This window comes from Elephantulus edwardii, unplaced genomic scaffold (genome assembly GCF_000299155.1).
Source record: "Elephantulus edwardii isolate Elephantulus edwardi_28Jun2011 unplaced genomic scaffold, EleEdw1.0 scaffold00069, whole genome shotgun sequence".
In the NCBI taxonomy this organism is placed as follows: Eukaryota; Metazoa; Chordata; class Mammalia; order Macroscelidea; family Macroscelididae; genus Elephantulus; species Elephantulus edwardii.
In genome coordinates this window covers 15,409,540-15,427,950 of record NW_006399819.1, presented here as the reverse complement: position 1 = coordinate 15,427,950, position 18,411 = coordinate 15,409,540, and the positions used below count along the sequence as shown (strand labels likewise).

The following is an 18,411-nucleotide window of genomic DNA, read 5'->3' as shown; positions in this document are numbered from 1 at the left end:
TTGTTCAGCTCTCTAATGCCTAGCAAGCAATTGTGGAGACTTTGGCCTGGATCGGGCACACATAACTAGTGACCTAAATTAAAGGCATTTTGATCTTAAGGAATTTTTATTTGATTTGTTGGTAGCCAAAATTATGCCAAATTGGTGTTAACATAAGTATTTTCTAGAATTTCAGGATTTTCCCAAGAGTTTCAGATCTCATAGTTTACTCTGCTACTGGTTTAGGTCTGATTTCAGCCTGAGTAAGGTCAATCAAGTATTCACATGGGTTTGTTACTAATCCCACTTGCGTTTTAGCTCATGGGTTTAAAATCTTTTTCTTTTTGCAACTATTATTTCTTTTTGTGCTGAAAATGTATAATACAATAAAGGAAAATACAGCAAAATAAAGTGTTATTCTTGATGCCATTGTCTTGTAGTCAAGAGAATCCTTAAAATTATTTTGTTCGTACATTCTAACGAATGAGGAAGGCTCAGCTTCCAATTTGTTTTTCTTTTCCTTTCTATCTTTTAAAGGTATGACCTCTGGATTTAGAAATCCTCTTTCCCTCAGATCACCGCACACTGTATACTGACCATTTACCATGTACTGGGCAGTTTTATGCAGGAGAAGAATGGGCAATCTCCTCTTGTGTGATCAACTTCCTCTGAAAACCCACTGGAGGGCCAGCTATGCATCCGTTCTGATTTGATGGCACACAATAGGCAGTTACGTAAGTATCTTATGGACATTCCTTAGTTTAAAAGAAAAAATCAAAGTCCTATTGTGTGGAAATTGTGGATTAGAAAGGTTTCATATTTGCATGATCTCATATTTGACGATCTCACAGTTAATATGTGATCAATCTGTGGTTGTGTCCTATTCATCCTTCAAATTCTGTTTCAGTCACTAGGTCATAGTACCTCTCTCACATGTCTCTTAATTGGGGTTCTTACCATTGAGAATTGTGTTACTGCTGTACATAGGCACTTGACAACAGAAAACCTGGCTTTTTCTTTCCCTATTATGACACATTCACCTTGCTCTGTGCCTTAGTCTATGGGATGTTCAGAGTAATAGATGATTTGTTTCTCCTTTTAAAAGGAAAACAGATCAGTTATATATAATCTTATTTATGTAGACTCTTCAACCTAATTCTATATGTCTTCATTAAGGAATAGTCTCAAGCTTACCTGTCACATGATTAATTATAAGGTTAATGATATGGAGGGAGTAGAGTTGTTGTGTTGTTGTTAATGATTGCCATCAAGTCAAGCATGACTCATACCAACACTATGAACGAACGACCTGAAGCCTTTCTATAACTATAGTCATTCATCAAAGTTCATAGAGTTTCCAGAGGAAACTGTTGTTTAGGAAATGGATGCCATTCCTGCTTCAGGGAGTAGAGAGGTAGGTAAAATTGATTATTTTATTTTTGGTTTTTACATATTGACCATCTCTTGCTTCCTTTTTTCACCTTACAAAGCTGAGATATAATCCATCATGGATTTTTCTTGTGTAAGTGGGTGAAAGGGGTAAGACTGAAGTTGCTGTTGATTTCATCTTGCTTGGATCTATAGTCAACACCTACGGAAGAAGCAGTTAAGCAATCAAAAGACATATTGTGTAGGACAAATCTGCTGTCAAAGATGTCTTGAAAATGTAAAAGAACAAAGATGTTACTGTAAAGTTTAACATGTGCTTTACCCAAGCCACTGATACTTTTAATTGTATTATGTGCTTATGAAAGCTAGACAATGGATAAGGCAGATTGAAGAGAGTTGATGCCTTTAATTGTTGTATTAGTGAAGAGTATTGAATATATCAGGAGTTGTCAAAACAACAAACAATCTGTATTGAAAGAAGTGCAGCCAAGTTGCTCCTTAGAGGTATAAATGATGAGATTGTCTCACATACTCTGGAAATTTTATCAGGAGGTACATGTCCTTAGAAGAGGAGCAAGTCAGCAAGAGAGAAGACAACTCCCTTGATGAGATGGATAGCAACTGCAATAATGGAATTATGCACAGTGGAGCTTATAAGGGTGGCCCAGGAGAGGGCAAGGTTCAGATTTGCTATTCACTGAGTCACTTTAAGTTGGAACAACTACTAACAAGTTGATGACATGACTAAAGTATTTTACTCTTCATCCTTCTCAATGACAGTAAAAGAGTGACTGCATTACATGCACAGTTTCTTTCTGGCAAAGGGCAGGTTTTACTTTGATATCCAAGTAGAAACATAAAAATAAGGCTTATAAACAAGAGCTTACTTTTGGAGTTTTTTATAAGAGGGCTTAATCTTTGTGTTTCTCCATCAAACAGACTCAGTCATTTGCAATCTGTCACCTGGCTGTGCTCCATGAGGAAGATCAGGGGATATTCTGGATGCTCTGAGGAACTGAATAGCAAGAGCAGACAAGGAGTTCTGAGGAGAACTGAACTACTGGTTAGAAAATCTTTAAGGATGAGGATGAAGGCACCAACAAGAACCCAACACAAAGAGATTGAGTGTTTCATGTCTTTCAGACACTATAAAAAATTAATACACACTATCCTATCCCATTTGATTGTTCTTACAAATTCCTGATATAAAGACCATAACTATGCTGATGCTATCTATAAGAACACTGAATTTTAAGAACATTAAGAAACATTTCCAAAGTACTAGGCTTTAAGTTATATAGTTGATAGATATAAACCAAGCTAACTATAGATCCTAGGGGTTTCAACAATATACTTTTTGTTTGTTGGTTTTTTCAATAATATATTCTTATACTAATATTTGTAAGTCTTTGAGTGATAGATAAACTAGAGATCGCTACTTTTTGTTTCTGTAACCATAACACTAGGTTGTCAATCCAAATAGTGTTGTTGGAGAAATAATTCTTTTGAATAGAAACATCTCAAAAACTCATCTATTGGCCCATGATTTTTTTTTTTTAGATTGAAAAGAAGCTTCTATAAGTGATATACTGCTTCATGGGAAGAAGTTCCCAGGTGATGTTGTTTTTGTTAGGTACCATCGAGTCAAAGATGACTTATAGTGATCCTATGATCAAAAGATCTGAATCCTAGTCCTGTCTGCGTCCTCACACTTCCTGACACACAAGAGCCCATTGCAGCAGTCATCCTGTCAATCCACCTGGTTGAGGGTCTTCCTCTCCCAGGTGATACAAATGATTAGTAAACTGGGCTGTTAACCTACAGAATGGAGTTTCAATCCTCTCAGAGGTGCTTTGAAAGAAAGGTTTAATAATTTTTCCAAAACCTCAATCATTAAAATCCATATGAAGCAGAAAGTTCTACTTTAATGTATATAGGGTTGCCATGCATCAGAATCATCTCAATTAGAAACTAGTTCCATAGGAGACACTTTAATTTCTTCTCTTAGTGTTCATATTTGTTGCTTTTTTTGACCATTTAGTCAGTATTTACATATCAATATTGAAACTCCATCCAAAATTTATAATTCAGAAAACTCGCCTCTGTAGGATAATGCCTTTTCATGGATTACTGAGCAATTAATAAAAACATTTGCACCAAAAACATTTGAGAGAAAGAAATATATCACATTTCTTTATGTAGACTTAGTCTTTGATGATACAGAAAAGTTAAAGAAATTAAAAGAAAGTCCTGAAACATTTACAAATAATCTAAAAGATATTTTCCCCTCCCCCCTTGTAATATCCACGAGATATGAGATTGATTGGCTGGTAGAGAAAAGAATGTAACATTCTTTTGCAATTTTTTTTAAAAGGAAAAAATAAAGAAATTAATTATAGGACAATATATCAATTAAAATGTGATTTTCTCTATTAAACATTTTTCATGGTAAAAAATAACAAAATCAACAGCAAACAATTGCTTTCTGGTGATTGCTAATTGTAAATAAAAAAAAATTAGATATTTGACAATTTTAAAGGGGGGTGATACCTACCATATCCTATAATTCCAAGCACACCCAACATGAAGATCCAGAAAAGGAATCCAGCTGTGTACCTCAGGAGTATCAGAAACAGCCAACTAAGCACCATGGCGATAATCAGGCCACTAGAGTAAAAAGCCCACAACAAAAACAGGAATCAAGTATGCTGGATATAACACAACAAAGGTATCAAGACATGAGTTTTATCTATTCAAAGTAATTCTCAGATTATTTAAATTTGGCTGTAGGGACACTTGTAACTCTTTAGAGGATTAAAATTAATGTTCATATTAAGATTTTCACCTTAAAGAGCAGGACTATCAGAGACTTTATTAGCAAGAAGATATTATGTTGTGCTTAGGCCAAGCCAATTCTACTACCAAACACTAGAAACACAATTCCTCTAATCTACGCTTTTGCATTGTTTTCAGCAATTGTAATTTTCTATTTATTTTTTTATGCTTTCCTAACCAAGACCACGCCTAAATCAAACCCACTGCTGTCAAGCCAATTCTGACTCATAACAACACTATAGGACACCACTAACAGAAGCAGACTGCCGTATCATTCTCTTAAAGGGAGGCTATTGAGTTTGAGCCACTGACCTTTTGTTTAGCAGCCAAGCCCTTACTCATTGAATCTCCAGGCCTCCTTCATACTGACCTATTAATGGTAAATCATAAAATAGAACCCTGAGGAATTTTTGTTGATCTATGTACTTGGTGACTAATGAAAACTTTCTGCAAGATGACCATCTTGAAGTTGGTGCAGTCTTGTTTCCAAAAATCTCATCATTAAAAACTCTATCAGAGTTCTAGAACAAAAACAACTTAGTTGAAAACATAGAAGAGAAACAACATAATTCCTAAACCTATGATTTTGTGCTTATTAACACGATGATTAGCTCCAGTAGTTTGTTCTGTCTGCCATTTGCAGATCTCTATTTCAGGTCCCCAGTGATGTGTGGGTCACTATTTGGAATGCATCTCCTGGGCCATATTGCTTCTATGCCTCCTGGGCCAAGTTGCTTCTTTGTCTCCTGGGCTAAATTGCTCTCTCAAACAATCAATAGCTTGACTCTTCTACTACTATTTTAATTTCTTCCTGAGTTTAACTAGACTTCTAGAGAAGTCTTGTATCTCCATATTCAGGTTAAGGTTATATTGGATTCTTTTCAGGTGATTGCCTCAAAGAGACCTCATTAAGAGTGGAAACTTGAGTGACTCTTCTATTAAAAAGTGACACCTTTTGTGTTTTTGCAAGTTTGCAAGCATAGCAGCAGACAGAGAAGGGTTTATTTATTGAGTTTATTGTCTTAGTGTTATCTTTAAAAAAATATTGGTAATTACTCTGACTGAATAGAGGACAGGATATCAGAGCACTTCCTTAAGTCATAGTTTTGCAGAGACTATCCCTTAACCTTCAGAAGCTATTGTCTCTTAAAAATTACAATACTTTAATGTCTTAACACACAATGTGGTTGTAGAATTGTTCTATGGCAAAGACCAAAGAGAATATACAAATAGTTTTGAAGTGCAGAAAAACTAAAAAATAAAAAAGGCAAGAAAGAAAAGCATATATATTCTGTGTTAATAATTATGGTGGATTTTATAGCTAGTGTCTTATTTTTTTTAATCTGAATTTAAAAGTCATAGTCTTCTTAAAACCAAACAATAGTTTAATATGATTAGTAAACAATGTCTTGTGTACTGCATCATTTTAACATCTATCTACATGGGACCTATTTGACAACAGCAATTCAAACAATTATTTAGGAAATCCAGAGGATCATGAGTTTATGCTAATGGAGGAGAAATAACTTGGAAAAGTGAATGATTGAACAGCTCAAAGAATGCAATCAATGTCAGTGAATTGGAAATGTAAAAATTATTGAATTACCATATATTCTATTGTGTATATGTGCATCAACAAGAAAAAAAAATAAAATATAAAGCAAAAATTAATTCTGGTTGAAAAACTAAATCCCAGAAGGAATACTTTTGATTTTATGTTTATAAAGCAGATCAAAGCAAATGATTAGAAACTAAAGGATCTTACTTTGTTCGAGTGGTCCGAGTGGTACCTTGGTGGGGAGGGTTTCAGAGTGAGTGTGTGTGTGTGTGTGTGTGTGTGTGTGTGTGTGATGGGAGGGAGGGGCAGGAGAGTCTATCATGACATACACTTTTTCAGATAAGAGTGGAAAAGCTGATATGAGGCAGAGGAATGGAATTATTCAGTGACATTTAAATCTATCAATAGTGGAGCCAATTTGCTATTGTAAAATAAAGAACACTGTCTCCTCTATTGAGATACTGCTTCACCCTTAACAGTAAACACTATAATTGTTTCAGACAAAAAGTAACAAAAAGAGTAATACTTTATGAAACTATATAGCTTTAAACTTCTAGAAAGGAATTACTGTATTTTACACACAATACAATTTAGTTTTAATAAAGAACCTAGAGTTAAATATGTTTTATGTTCCTATTATTTTGTATATCTGTTTCCTGAAGCTATATCTTATATGTACTTACTCTATTGCTGGTATCAGGCTAGCTATAAGGAAAACAGAGATAAATTGGACCTGGTTACTATTGTAAAGAGTTCATTGTTCATCAGGATGAAAAAGTCAAATTTCTGTATTGAAGATGAGAATGTGTGTGTGTATGCATACACACGCATATAATCCATAAGAGGAATAGAGATAGGGAGGTAATTACTTGTATCTGAAGATGTCAGGAAAGTCTTCTTAAATGACACTAAAGCTGATTTTTAAAAGTTGTTCTGAAGAACACAGAAGGACATGCCCAGTTATACTGTAAAGGGTATATTCTGTATGTGCAATGAAGATAGATAGAGGAAATCATGAGACTTAGGTGGAGTTGGGTCAGCCTGTAAAGGGTCTTGTAACTATTTAAAGACGTTTGAACTTCAATCTGTGATCATTAGAACAATAGATTTTTTTAAAGTATTCCAGAAGAAGACAGAGGGCCTGATAGTAATGACAACAATAAATGGGTCAAATATGTTTGCCTGGCCTGATATAAGCCATTCTGACTTATAACGACCCTCTATTTTGTTTCTGAGGCTGTAAACATTTCTAGAAGGTGACTGTCCATGATTTTTGCCCAGAGTAGCTAGTGTATTTGAACTGCTGACTTTTCCATTCACAGCTCAACAAGTAATACACTAAATCACTAGGGCTTCTCCTGTGTAGTAGAGTGACTGAATTGTTCCTCATCTTTCTAGGAATACAAAGATGTATCCCTTCATGTATTTTTTCAGCTATTTACAGCAATGACTGTAACAATAGTTGTGTGTAAAGGATGTAGGCAAAAGCAAGAGTGATCCTTCAGATGTCATGATTGAAAGAAGAGACCAGGGAACTAATAGATTGAACAAGCATGGGGAAAGAATACAACTTTGACACATACCCTTTTTCTGACTTTAAACTATGCCTCATCTCCCTATATTACTTGAATGATTGCTTCTTGGTCCACATGGGGGTTATACTCGAAGAAAATTCAATATTCTATAATTACCCATGAATCTATAAAATCTGCCCATAATTTATTATGTTCCATTTAGTGGAATGTCTTTAAATAGAGCACATAAAGCACAAGTAAACATGCTTCTGATATCCTTTGTTTTTAGCCAAAATCCATCTGACATCAGCCATACTGACCCTTGCTCCACAGCTCCTGCTGCATTTAGTTTGAATTTCTGGCAGTTCTCTGCCAATTTGTTGCTCTAGTTATTTTGGAATAGTGTTCAGGAATATTTTACTTACATGTAATATTAATTAATTATTTTGTAATTTTTACATTTTGTTCATCTGTTTTTTAAAATGGACACAAATAAGCTCTCTTCCTGTTCGATGGCTAGAGCGTAGTCTTTCAAATTTCTTGGTATACATGAGTGAGCACGTTCATGTCAACTTCTATTTGATGAAACAACTCAAAGGTATTTTGTCAATTCCTGTAGACTTAAATTTTGCCAATGTATTGAGTATAGTTGGGATTTTTCTTTTAGTATGATTGATTCAGTCTGAATACTGAGCAAGGAATCTGAAAAGAGAGGCTGTATGAAGAGGAATGTGGCATCAAGACTGAAGGAAAAATTCATCAACAGTCTGAAATATGCAGAGTACAGAAGTTTGTTGAAAATGAAGAAGACTTGAATTACTTACTGAAGAACATCAAAGACTACTGATTTCAGCGTACAACTCAATATCAAGAAGGAAAAGTTGCAATTGAATCAATAACAACATCATGTAGAACAGAGAAAAGATTGAAATTGCAAAGGCTTTACTTTTATTGTATCTACAATAACACCCATGGAAGTTGTGTGATGTGGCGCTGGAACTGACCTGCAGCTGACATTTCAGCTGGCTTTGGGAGGCAGTAAATCACATGGGAGAAGATAACCCATCCTTCGCCTTGTGAAGCAGGCCACAGAATGCCCAAGCAGTAAAGAAGTAACATAAAGTATTTCATTGGGCAAATATAGTATCATGTACTTCTTTAAAGTGTTAAAGGACAAATGTTTCACTGTAAAGAATAAAGTGTGCCTGATCTAAGTCAAGGAATTTTCACATGCTTTGTTGTTGTTGTTGTTAGGTGCCATCGAGTTGAGTACTACTTATAACAACTCTATAAACAAAAGATCTGAACCCTGCTCTATCCTGTGCAATTCTCACACTTCCTGTCACACTCTTCCCGACACACAAGAGCCCACTGCAGCAGTCACCTTGTCAATCCACCTGGTAGAGGGTCTTCCTCTCTTTCACAGACCTCCACCCTTCCCAACATAATGTCCTTCTCTAAGAAATAGCCCCTCCTAGCAAGCAACATGCCCAAAGTATGTTAGGTAAAGCATCATCATTCTTGCCTCCAGCTGCACCTTCTCCAAGACATATCAGTTTGTTCTCCTGGCCGTCCATGGGATGTCAGTGCTCTTCTCCAACACCACAGCTCAAAGATGTCAATTCTTCTGTCATTCTTATTCATTGTCCAGCTCTCAGATTCATAGCAAGTATTAAGAAAGTCTATGGCCTTGAATCAGACATACCTGTCTTCAAACTGACATCATTACTCCTTAATAATTTAGAGAGGTCCCTAACTGCATATTTTCCCAGTGCAATGTGTCTCCTTATTTCCTGACTGCTGGTACCAAGTTGTGGATCCAAGCAAGATGAAGTTAGTGACAGTTTCAATCTCCTCTCCATACATCATGACTCTGCCTATCAGTCTAGTTGCTTCATAAGTATGTGAAATTTGGATAATGACTGAAGAAGACTAAAGGGAAAAAAAGTAATGGTTTTGAACTGGTTGTTGGCAAAAATAAATAAATAAATACTAAGTATATCCTAGATTCCCAAAATAAGAAACAAGTCTGTCTTGGGAAAAGTACAGCCAGTGTGCTCCTTAGAAGCATGTATAGTGAAACTTCTCTGTCACTTATTTTGAGCATGTTATCACGAGCATTTGGTTCTTAGGAAAGGATATAATTCTTGGGAAAGTAGATGAGGAATGGGAAGAACTTCAATGAGATGTATTAACACAGTGGACTATAACAATTGGCTTAAGCACAATAGGGATTCTGAGAATGGCACAGGATCAAATAGGGCTTGACTCAATTGTATGTACCTAGAGTCACTAAAAGTTGAAGTCAATTGAACAGTACCTATCCTAACAACAATTACAGAGAAATAACACTCTATCAGTCATGTCAATACGAGTAAAGAAGACCAAGTCCTACACATACTGCCCCAAGTGGCTTAAAGTATATGGTTCTTGTATTATCTTGATAAGGAATAAAATTTAAAATTTCATTTATTATAACTTTCTGCCAGAACTGGACATATTTACAAGTATCTTTGTACCCATTTTCACATTATGTAAAAATAAAAAAGCAGGAATTGAAATCTAAGTCAGTCTTCTATACACATAAAAGAAACCAATAACTCAAAGAAAGATGTCTATAGACCCAAAATCAGAATAAGGCTGAAGAAGAAATATATACTTTCACTTACACGATAATCCAAAGCCAAGATGTTGAATAATCTTCAAAAACCTTCAGTGCAATTGATCTTGCTTTAAGGAGTTTGTCTATACCTCTGAATTCAAAGAAGGAAAAAATAAATCAATTTTATACTACCACTACAAAGAAATATTATTATTACTATAAAAGGGATTTCGCATGTTGTTCTTCAGTATTTTTAGATGGCATCTACTTAGTAGTGACTCCTTTCCCAGTCACAATGTTAGATGAAATGTCACTTTGATAGCCATGCACAGATGGCTACCCATAAAAAAACAAAATGCTGTTCAAAAAATGGTAAACAGATCTTTTTCCAATATATGCAACACTGCAGAAACCTCAGTAAAAGCACAGAATTTAATCATCAGCTTTTAACTTTCAAAATCCATTGGATTAAAAATCAACACCAAACTTACTTCCTCTAATACAACGCGTTTAAAAAAGGGGGGACCTTCTACTACACTAAGTTTGAGCATGAAAGAGACTGTGAAATGGTACAACATCAAAAGACATCTGGGAGAGGTTTCTATCTGTTGTACATAGATACAGTCTGTATGAGTTGAAGTCAATTTGATAACTCCTAACAATAGCAACATATCTTTGACAGCCCAGTAGCACAGGTGTATAATGAGGCACACACACAAAACTGCACAAATTATTAGTGTCCAGTTTGATGAATACATTTGTATAGCTACAACACAGCCTTGTCAAGAAATGGAAATTGCCACTTCTTTTCCCCAAGTAGCTCAATTACACCTCTCTTTCTCAAAAGTAATCAGTATCTAAACTTTTGGAATAATTTACTCATTTTCTTCCTTATATATTCACCACTGAGCAACTAAATTACATTCTATTTGGTTTTTTTTCTCTTCTGAATTTCATCAGTGGAGTCACACTTGGATTATTATTTTGTCATTTCTTTCACAGTTTTATCCATGTTCCTATTGGATTTTAAACATGCAAAAATTGCACTATTATGCCTGGACTGCTTGGATTTTTTTATCTTTATATTTTCTGTGTTAATTGGGAGAAAATAATGTGTTACAGCTTGGTGTGCATAGCCAAGTTGCACTGCAACTATTCTGTAGAAATTGGATACAGAATTGAAACTACTGTCATGATCTTGCCTTCTTTTTTAAATTCTTAATCACTTTCAGTAAACTCTGGTGGCTTAGCGATCCTTATCGCTATGTGCTTATCGCCTTATGCTATGTGCTGGCAACTCAAAGCTATGTGGTTTGAATCCACTAGCTGCTCTAGGGGGGAGAGATGGGTAATCTCCTCACTTGCTAATTAATTGTCTCTGAAAACACTCTGGAGGGTCAACTTTGCGATGGTTCCAACTTTATGGTATTTAAGAACAAGATTTCCAGAACATCTTGCAATTTCTTTATTTCTGCCATTTAAATATCACAGTGCTTTGAAAACCATGAGTTTTATTCTGTTAACTCACAAAGTAAATTATGTAAAATCTTTTTATGTTTCCTGATGTTGCATTTCTACACTTACTGATAACAAAAAAAAATTACTAGTTTGTAAAACTTAAGTTTTTTCAGGTCTTTATTTCTGATTCATTCTGATTTCTCCTTCTTTATAGATTTTTTTAGCACATCTATACACGTACATTTCATATTAATATATAATTCTTCTATAACCTTTTGAGCTCTAGTAGAATGTTGTTATTGTTTGCTGTTGAATCAGAACCTCCCTTAAGCTGGTACTCCAGCAGGTTTTCAGTGGTAGGTAACTACACAGGAAGAAATTAATCTTCTGTCTCGCTCAAAGCAATTTGTGGATTCAAACCACTTGCTTTGGGGATTACAGTGCAGCTTCTTACCACTAGGCCACCAGAGCTCTAGTGTTAAGGAAAGGCACTATTATCTAAAAGGCATGCAGTTTAAATCCACTAGCTGCTCGATTGAAGAAAGATACCATCAATTTACTGCTTCTGAATACTCTCTGGAGGGTCAACCATGAGTCAGTTTCAACGTACTAGTACATAACAACAGCATAAGCCTTTAAGTATAAAGGATCTTTGGTCTTGACACAATGAAGGATACATCAAAACGGAGACCAGCAACGTAAACAACATACTTTGCAGCTGTCCTGAGTTCTAAAACATTTCTTGTCACCCCTTGTCCATCCTGGAATGTTGTCTTATTTCCTACTGTTAAGGTGCCATTGTTAGTAGTAGAGAAGTCAGGGAAACATCTCTGGAGAACTGCAAAAACAAAATTTTATTATCACTTTTTCTTCCTGGTTTTTTTTAACACTTTTTCTTCCTTTCTGATGTCTTTTCTATTCTTATGCATTCTGTTATTGATAAAACAATTCTATAAATGGTTTAGTACAGGTAAGTTAATTGCCAATTGCTTGATCTGGAGAATTCTCTGATAGTTCTAAGTCTGAAAAAGAAAGCCAGTCTGATTATAATCTGAAGTAATGAATTTATTTCTTTCATAGGGAATATAAGTAATAAATAAGATGTATAACACAAGATTGGCCTTCCCTTTACCTAGTCTAGTAGTGTTCATTATCTACCCATTCTTTTTCTGCTCCCTCCCTTCCCCATATCCTTTCTATTTTTATAACAATGGTCTCATTTAGTATTTCTTAATCCATTCATTTCTTGATGAGCATTTGGGTTTCTTCCATATTCATGTTATTATAAATAGCAGGGCTATAAACATAGATACACAGTTCTCCTTTTGTGTATCAGTACTAAAGAGCAATGATTTCAATCTGGAGACTAAGGTGCACCTGATTCTGGCCTTGGTCTTGGCAATTACATACTATGCATCAGAAAACTAGATAGGGCTGGCTTTAGCTCAGCGGTTCCTTCGGCGCATCTTCAAAAAAACTACAGTAGAAAACTAGATAATGACTGGGGATGGCAGAAGTAGAATTGATACCTTTGAGCTGTGGTGCTAGAGAATGGTATTGAATATACCATGAAATGCTAAGAGAGCAAACAGGTTCAGCCTGCTCCTTGGAGGCAAAGTTTCTGAAGTTTGTCTGACATATTTTGGGTCTGTTGCAAGGAGGGACCATTCCTTGGAGAGGGACATTATGCTTGGGAGTGTGGAGGGACAGTGCAGGAGAGGAAGACCCTTGATGATATGGATTGACTTAGTGACTGGAGTAATGGGGGTGGATATGTCAGAGTCAGTAAGATTGGCTCTGGGTAGAGCAGGTTTCAGAGCTGTTGTGCATTGGTTTATTATGAGTCACATGCAACTTGACGGCATATAACAACAACAATATATTCTTAGCTGTGCAATAACTGGGTCATATAGAATATCTATGTTCAGCTTTTTGAGGAAACAGAAGATTATGTAATCTAGAGCTTCATCAATAAGTACTTTAAGTCTTCTATGCTCTGAGTAAATACGGTTATTCTTAACTAATTGAGTAAAGAGGACAGATCCTATCTAGCACCTGTGAATTTTCTAAAAAAATCATGTCTCTCAAATGTGTTTGCTGTAAGGTGGTGCGAAAGATCCACATTTAACATACTTTAAACACCCTGTTCTCAGACATCACTCTGAAACATACTACTGAGATGTTAATTAAGAAAAGCTGAAAATATTTATCTTTTTTTAAAGTTTACTCAGTCTCTTTTTCACATGCTACAAGAACGTTTGGATGAGAGAACACTGAAGAGGTAATTTTTTTAGTCCAGATTTCATAAACTCATGGTGCAAAATGGGTCCCACAGCTTCTTCTCAGTAAAAAATGCTTTCCACTGTTTGCTGGCTGCCTGTGAAATTTTGAAGTAACTCAAATGCTCCTGAAAAACTAGTTGTGTTCACCCATGCTGTTTTGCTGACAGCTATAGCCAGCCCCATAACAACCACTGACTGACTGGCTCTCAAGGCCCATGTAGGTGGACTGGGTAAATGCCCCCATGCCCTGCATCATTTGGATACTATAAGCCCCTGATTGCTCGTGCCCCTGTGTTTGAATTTAAGAAGAGCTCTACGTATCTATGCTGCATGTTGGCTCCGTCTTTTGGCATGGCGGCCACAGCTGCTTCATAAGCAGCAAACTTAACACCTGCTTCTCTTGATCACTCTTCCATCCAGGCCAATCTCACTATGCACTCTCACAGGGTTGAGTGGAGAGAAACAGTTATAAATGTCATTCTCAGTCACTTTGTATGGTAGAGTCCTCAGTGTCCAATTGTGTTCTGGACAGCAAACTTGCTGTCTCCCTATCTGTAGTGTATATTCCTGACAAGCAGTAACTGAGACCTCTGCCAAACAGATCGGTAGTGAAACCACAGCTGTCACTGAGGCCACTGTGCTCCTCATGGCCCCCATAATCTGTGTTATAAACCACAGACCTCATCATGTCAAAGTCTGCTTGTTTGACAATGCCAATATACCATTGGGCGGTATATGAGGCCCATCATAGGGGCCTGGTCACCCCAGATATGAGCTTCAGGTGGAGATCAGAATATGATCTGACTTGTTCCTAACTGCTCTTGAACACTCCTGTTCTTTTCTTGTGCTTCCCTAGAGCCTTCTCAGCTAACTCCTGTGAAGCAAATTACACAAAGGCTTCTCCTGTAATCTTGTCTTCAGGGTCCACTGACAAAGGCATCCCCTTCTATGTGACTTCTAATCCTGAGAAGAACTGAACAATTTCCTCTTTTGTGCTTCCAAATGGGAGTTCTCGAAGGTGCACAAGCCATCATTGGCAGTATTGGCCCTATTTGGACCCCCGTGCGCCAACACCCAATCCATTTTGGTTCTATGGATCTTGAAAACCTCAATATAGAGGTGCTCCATGCTTTCTCTGTATTTCTTCAGTGCTATTTTTACACCATCTTCTGATTCAAGTTCAACAAAAGCTTCACCACTCTGCCTGCCTTCCTGGGTGTAAATGAAATGAACACCTGCTCTGTCATCTATGAACTTTGCATTCAGACAGGAAATTCTGCACATCTTTAATAAAACAAGGTCATGGCAAGCCTCGAGATTGACCACAAATCCTTCACCTCCCTCAGAAGACTGGGCAGATCTGGTGTCAAATCAGCTTACTGAGGCTTTGATGGAAGTAGAAGTTCACAGCCTTCAGATGTTCTGGTAGTTATTAATTATCCTAAGGCTATGAGACCCCACATTCCTGCTCTCCACACACTCAGCACCTTGTTCATCCATCCTGGGCACCTTAAGTGCCTTCTATAAGATGCAACCCACCCAAGACTATATTTTATACATGTTATTTTAGAGGGGATTTGTTTATTTATATTTTTCGCATGAAAATTTGTCACATTTTGCTTTAATTTGGACACTTATTTCCCTGGACTTCCTAAGGAAAATATTGTTAGCGGGACCTAAGTCTTTGCTTTAAGATCTTTATTGTCCCACAGTAGAGAGATGAAAGCTGGTAAATATGTGTGGTTGGAGGTAGTTTGCCACTTCAATGGTACCTGATTTTCTAATTAAACTCATAGTTCCCTTTTCTCCCATTTTAGAATAAGGAGATATTCATTACGGAAAAAGAAGACAAAAGGAGAAAAATACCCAGCCAACCACTTAATATTTTGGTCCATTTCCAATCTTCTTTCTAATTGATTTTGGGACATGAAGCAAATCACACAAACTTGGTTTTGTTTAGTTCCTCAGTTTTGAAATCAGGGAAAAGAGTTTAAAAATTTCTCAGTAGGTTTTGTTTCTGGGGTAAATAAGTTACCACTTACAAGGTTTGCTTGGAAATATTGCTGCTGGACAATCTTCATCCAATAAAACTTTTGTGAGAGACTAGAATGAAAGGAAAAGTATGTTAACATTCAAACGTCTCTGATGGTTACTTTTGCTCTCAACACAAAAAATAATTGATCTTTGAAAATGTTATCTCCTTAATGATGTTATTGTTCCAAATGAATTTTCCTAGTAACGGTGTTAGATTTTCTCATGCAGACACATACAGCAATTGTCCTTAAATATTTTCTTGTCATTTGATGGTTGCATCAATCATAACTCACTGAAACCAAACACACTCACACACTCTTGAAAACATATTTTTTTCCCCTAAAATACATTCTCTAACCCTTCAATTTTTTTCTGGGGAAATATCTCTTATCTAGAAGTCATTAATGTTATTTAACATAATGAGTCTTTAGAATAATCTATTTCTCAGATGGGTAAAGTTTGGGTTTTTGTTTGCCATTTTCTAAAAAAAATAAGTAGTTATCACTTACTATAACTGGTTTGGGAAGTAAAATTCTATTTGTAACTAAGTATTGGGACTCTACTGGCCTAGTAGGTAGGGAACCAGAGTGCCAACACAAATGTGTGCCATGCTTCAAGCTATTCTGTGGGAGAAAGACCAGCAGCCTCTTCTGATGCAATTTACAGTCTCAGGAAACACATTGGAGGGGCAATTATACATTTATTCTGACTTGAGGGTAAGGAATTTGTGATTTACTTGTTAATGGAATCTAATCACCATGCGAATGATATGGCTGCAAAGGACATTTGCATTTGAAAGCAATAAGTCTATGCCATTAGAGTTTGCTGGAGTCAGGGAATCCTTGATGTTAACTTGCCAGACTTTCTAGTCTTACATAATAATTCAAGTCTGCAAAATGATACACTAGAAACAGTGTGTGTCTTTGTGACTGTGTGTTAGAATATATCTTTTAACTTATGTTGGCTTTAGTATTGCTAGAAGATAAGAGAGTTTGTCCAGCTATAAATACTTATAATTAAGAGTGAAACAAAAGTTAAAATTCTTCTCTAGCTTTAAACTTAAATGCACATACCATTTTTGGGCTCACAACATTGGACTTGCAGAATTGCTTGTAGTATGTCCAGTACTTTTGGTTACTTTTAGCTCTATTTTGCATTTCTAGATAGGTTGTAAATGTTTCTGGGCACTTGGAGACACAGATCTGTGAAAGAAGGGACACAGTAATTGAGAAACTGAATTAAGTGGGATAAGCATGATAGTGTTCAGAAAGTTATAGCTCCAACTTATCATTACAGTGAGAAACAACACACTGCTTTTCATTTCAGAAACGTTAAGCAATTTTCTAACCTTATTGTAGAAGACAACATTCCATGCACTTGTTACCAATTTTTATTCTGGGAACCTTGATGCAGATACTGTGCTAAAGCAATTAGATGTTGTACATTAAAGGATTATTTTTACATTTTAATTTTTAAATAAATGGGCCACCTGCAATTGTGGGAATGAATACAAGAATTCATGCAGTTTCCCTCATTGATGAGGAATTGCATGATAATAATACCATATCACAGCTAGGAAATTAACACTGATACAGTCTGCAGCATTTTTCAGTTTTCACCAGTTTCAGGTATATTCAGTGTGTGTGGTTTTCTGGAATTGTATCATATGTGCCACAGGGCACAGATGGATTTTCAGTAAACATTTCCTTATGATTTTATAAGGGAGTTCTGGTGGCCTGTGGATAAGAAGAAGCTGTGCTGCCAATTGAAAGATGCTTAGTTCGAATCTACCAGCTGCTCAGTAGGAGAAAGAATGACAATCCCCTTCTGTGCAATTTACTGCCTCTGAAAACCTGCACTTGGGTTAGCTACGGGTCAATCCTCAATTGATGGGATATAACAACATAATTGTATAAATGGGTAGATAAAAACACAATTTCAAATGAATTTGTCTATGAAATGTGTATATTTTTCAGGTTTAGAATTGTTCTTTCTATTTTATATATATAAAACAGTGATCAAATGGTCTGAATATTGATACTTTATGTCATTAATAAGTATCAGTGCCACTGAATCCTCAAAAAACAATTCACAAAACATAACTTGGGTTATATCGCCATAAGAAACCAGCAAGCTTAAGACTTATTCTAAAACCAGTCATTATTATACAGTTTTTTTCTAAAAGCACTTAGATATAGACATAGAGGTCATCTTTGCAATTATTTTACATTAATGAACTTAAGAATGCTGTTTGACTGTGTGGATCATAACAAACTGCGGCTGACTCTGAGAAGAATGGGAATCCCAGAACATTTAATCATGCTAATGCGAAACTTATACTTGGACCAAGAGGCAGTCTTCAGAACAGAACAGGGTAGGACCACATGGTTCAAAATTGGGAAGGGTGTATGCCAGGGATGTGTCCTATCTCCATACCTTTTCAACCTGCATGCAGAGCAGATTATCCGAGAGGCTGGGCTCTATGAGGAGAAGGGTGGCATCAGGATTGGTAGATAACAATCTGTGTTATGCAGATAACACAACCCTGCTTGCCGAAACTGAGGAGGACCTCATGCTCTTGCTGCAGAAGGTCAAGGACTGCAGCCTTCACTATGGACTGAGGCTCAATGTCAAGAAGACAAAGATTGTCACCACTGGACCAATTGGTAGCATCAGGATGGATGGCAAAGAGATTGAGATTGTTCACAGCTTCAGTTTGCTCAGCTCCATGGTCACACTCTTGACACCAGTAGCCAAAAA

General features: G+C 36.3%; 1 protein-coding gene and 1 pseudogene across 1 annotated transcript in view; both read right to left on the bottom strand.

The window, feature by feature from the left end:
- The window catches only part of SLC44A5 (solute carrier family 44, member 5), a 142,388-nt gene that overhangs the window by 56,799 nt on the left and 67,178 nt on the right, over positions 1 to 18,411 (bottom strand). Inside the window, exons 3-7 of the mRNA XM_006888614.1 lie at positions 16,725 to 16,853; positions 15,660 to 15,720; positions 12,047 to 12,173; positions 9,945 to 10,028; positions 3,923 to 4,035 (exon numbers count right to left, since the gene is read on the bottom strand). Of these exons, the coding sequence (XP_006888676.1) occupies positions 3,923 to 4,035; positions 9,945 to 10,028; positions 12,047 to 12,173; positions 15,660 to 15,720; positions 16,725 to 16,853 (514 nt within the window). The remainder of the gene's footprint in view (positions 1 to 3,922; positions 4,036 to 9,944; positions 10,029 to 12,046; positions 12,174 to 15,659; positions 15,721 to 16,724; positions 16,854 to 18,411) is intronic.
- Positions 13,751 to 14,961, bottom strand: LOC102862966 (annotated as a pseudogene).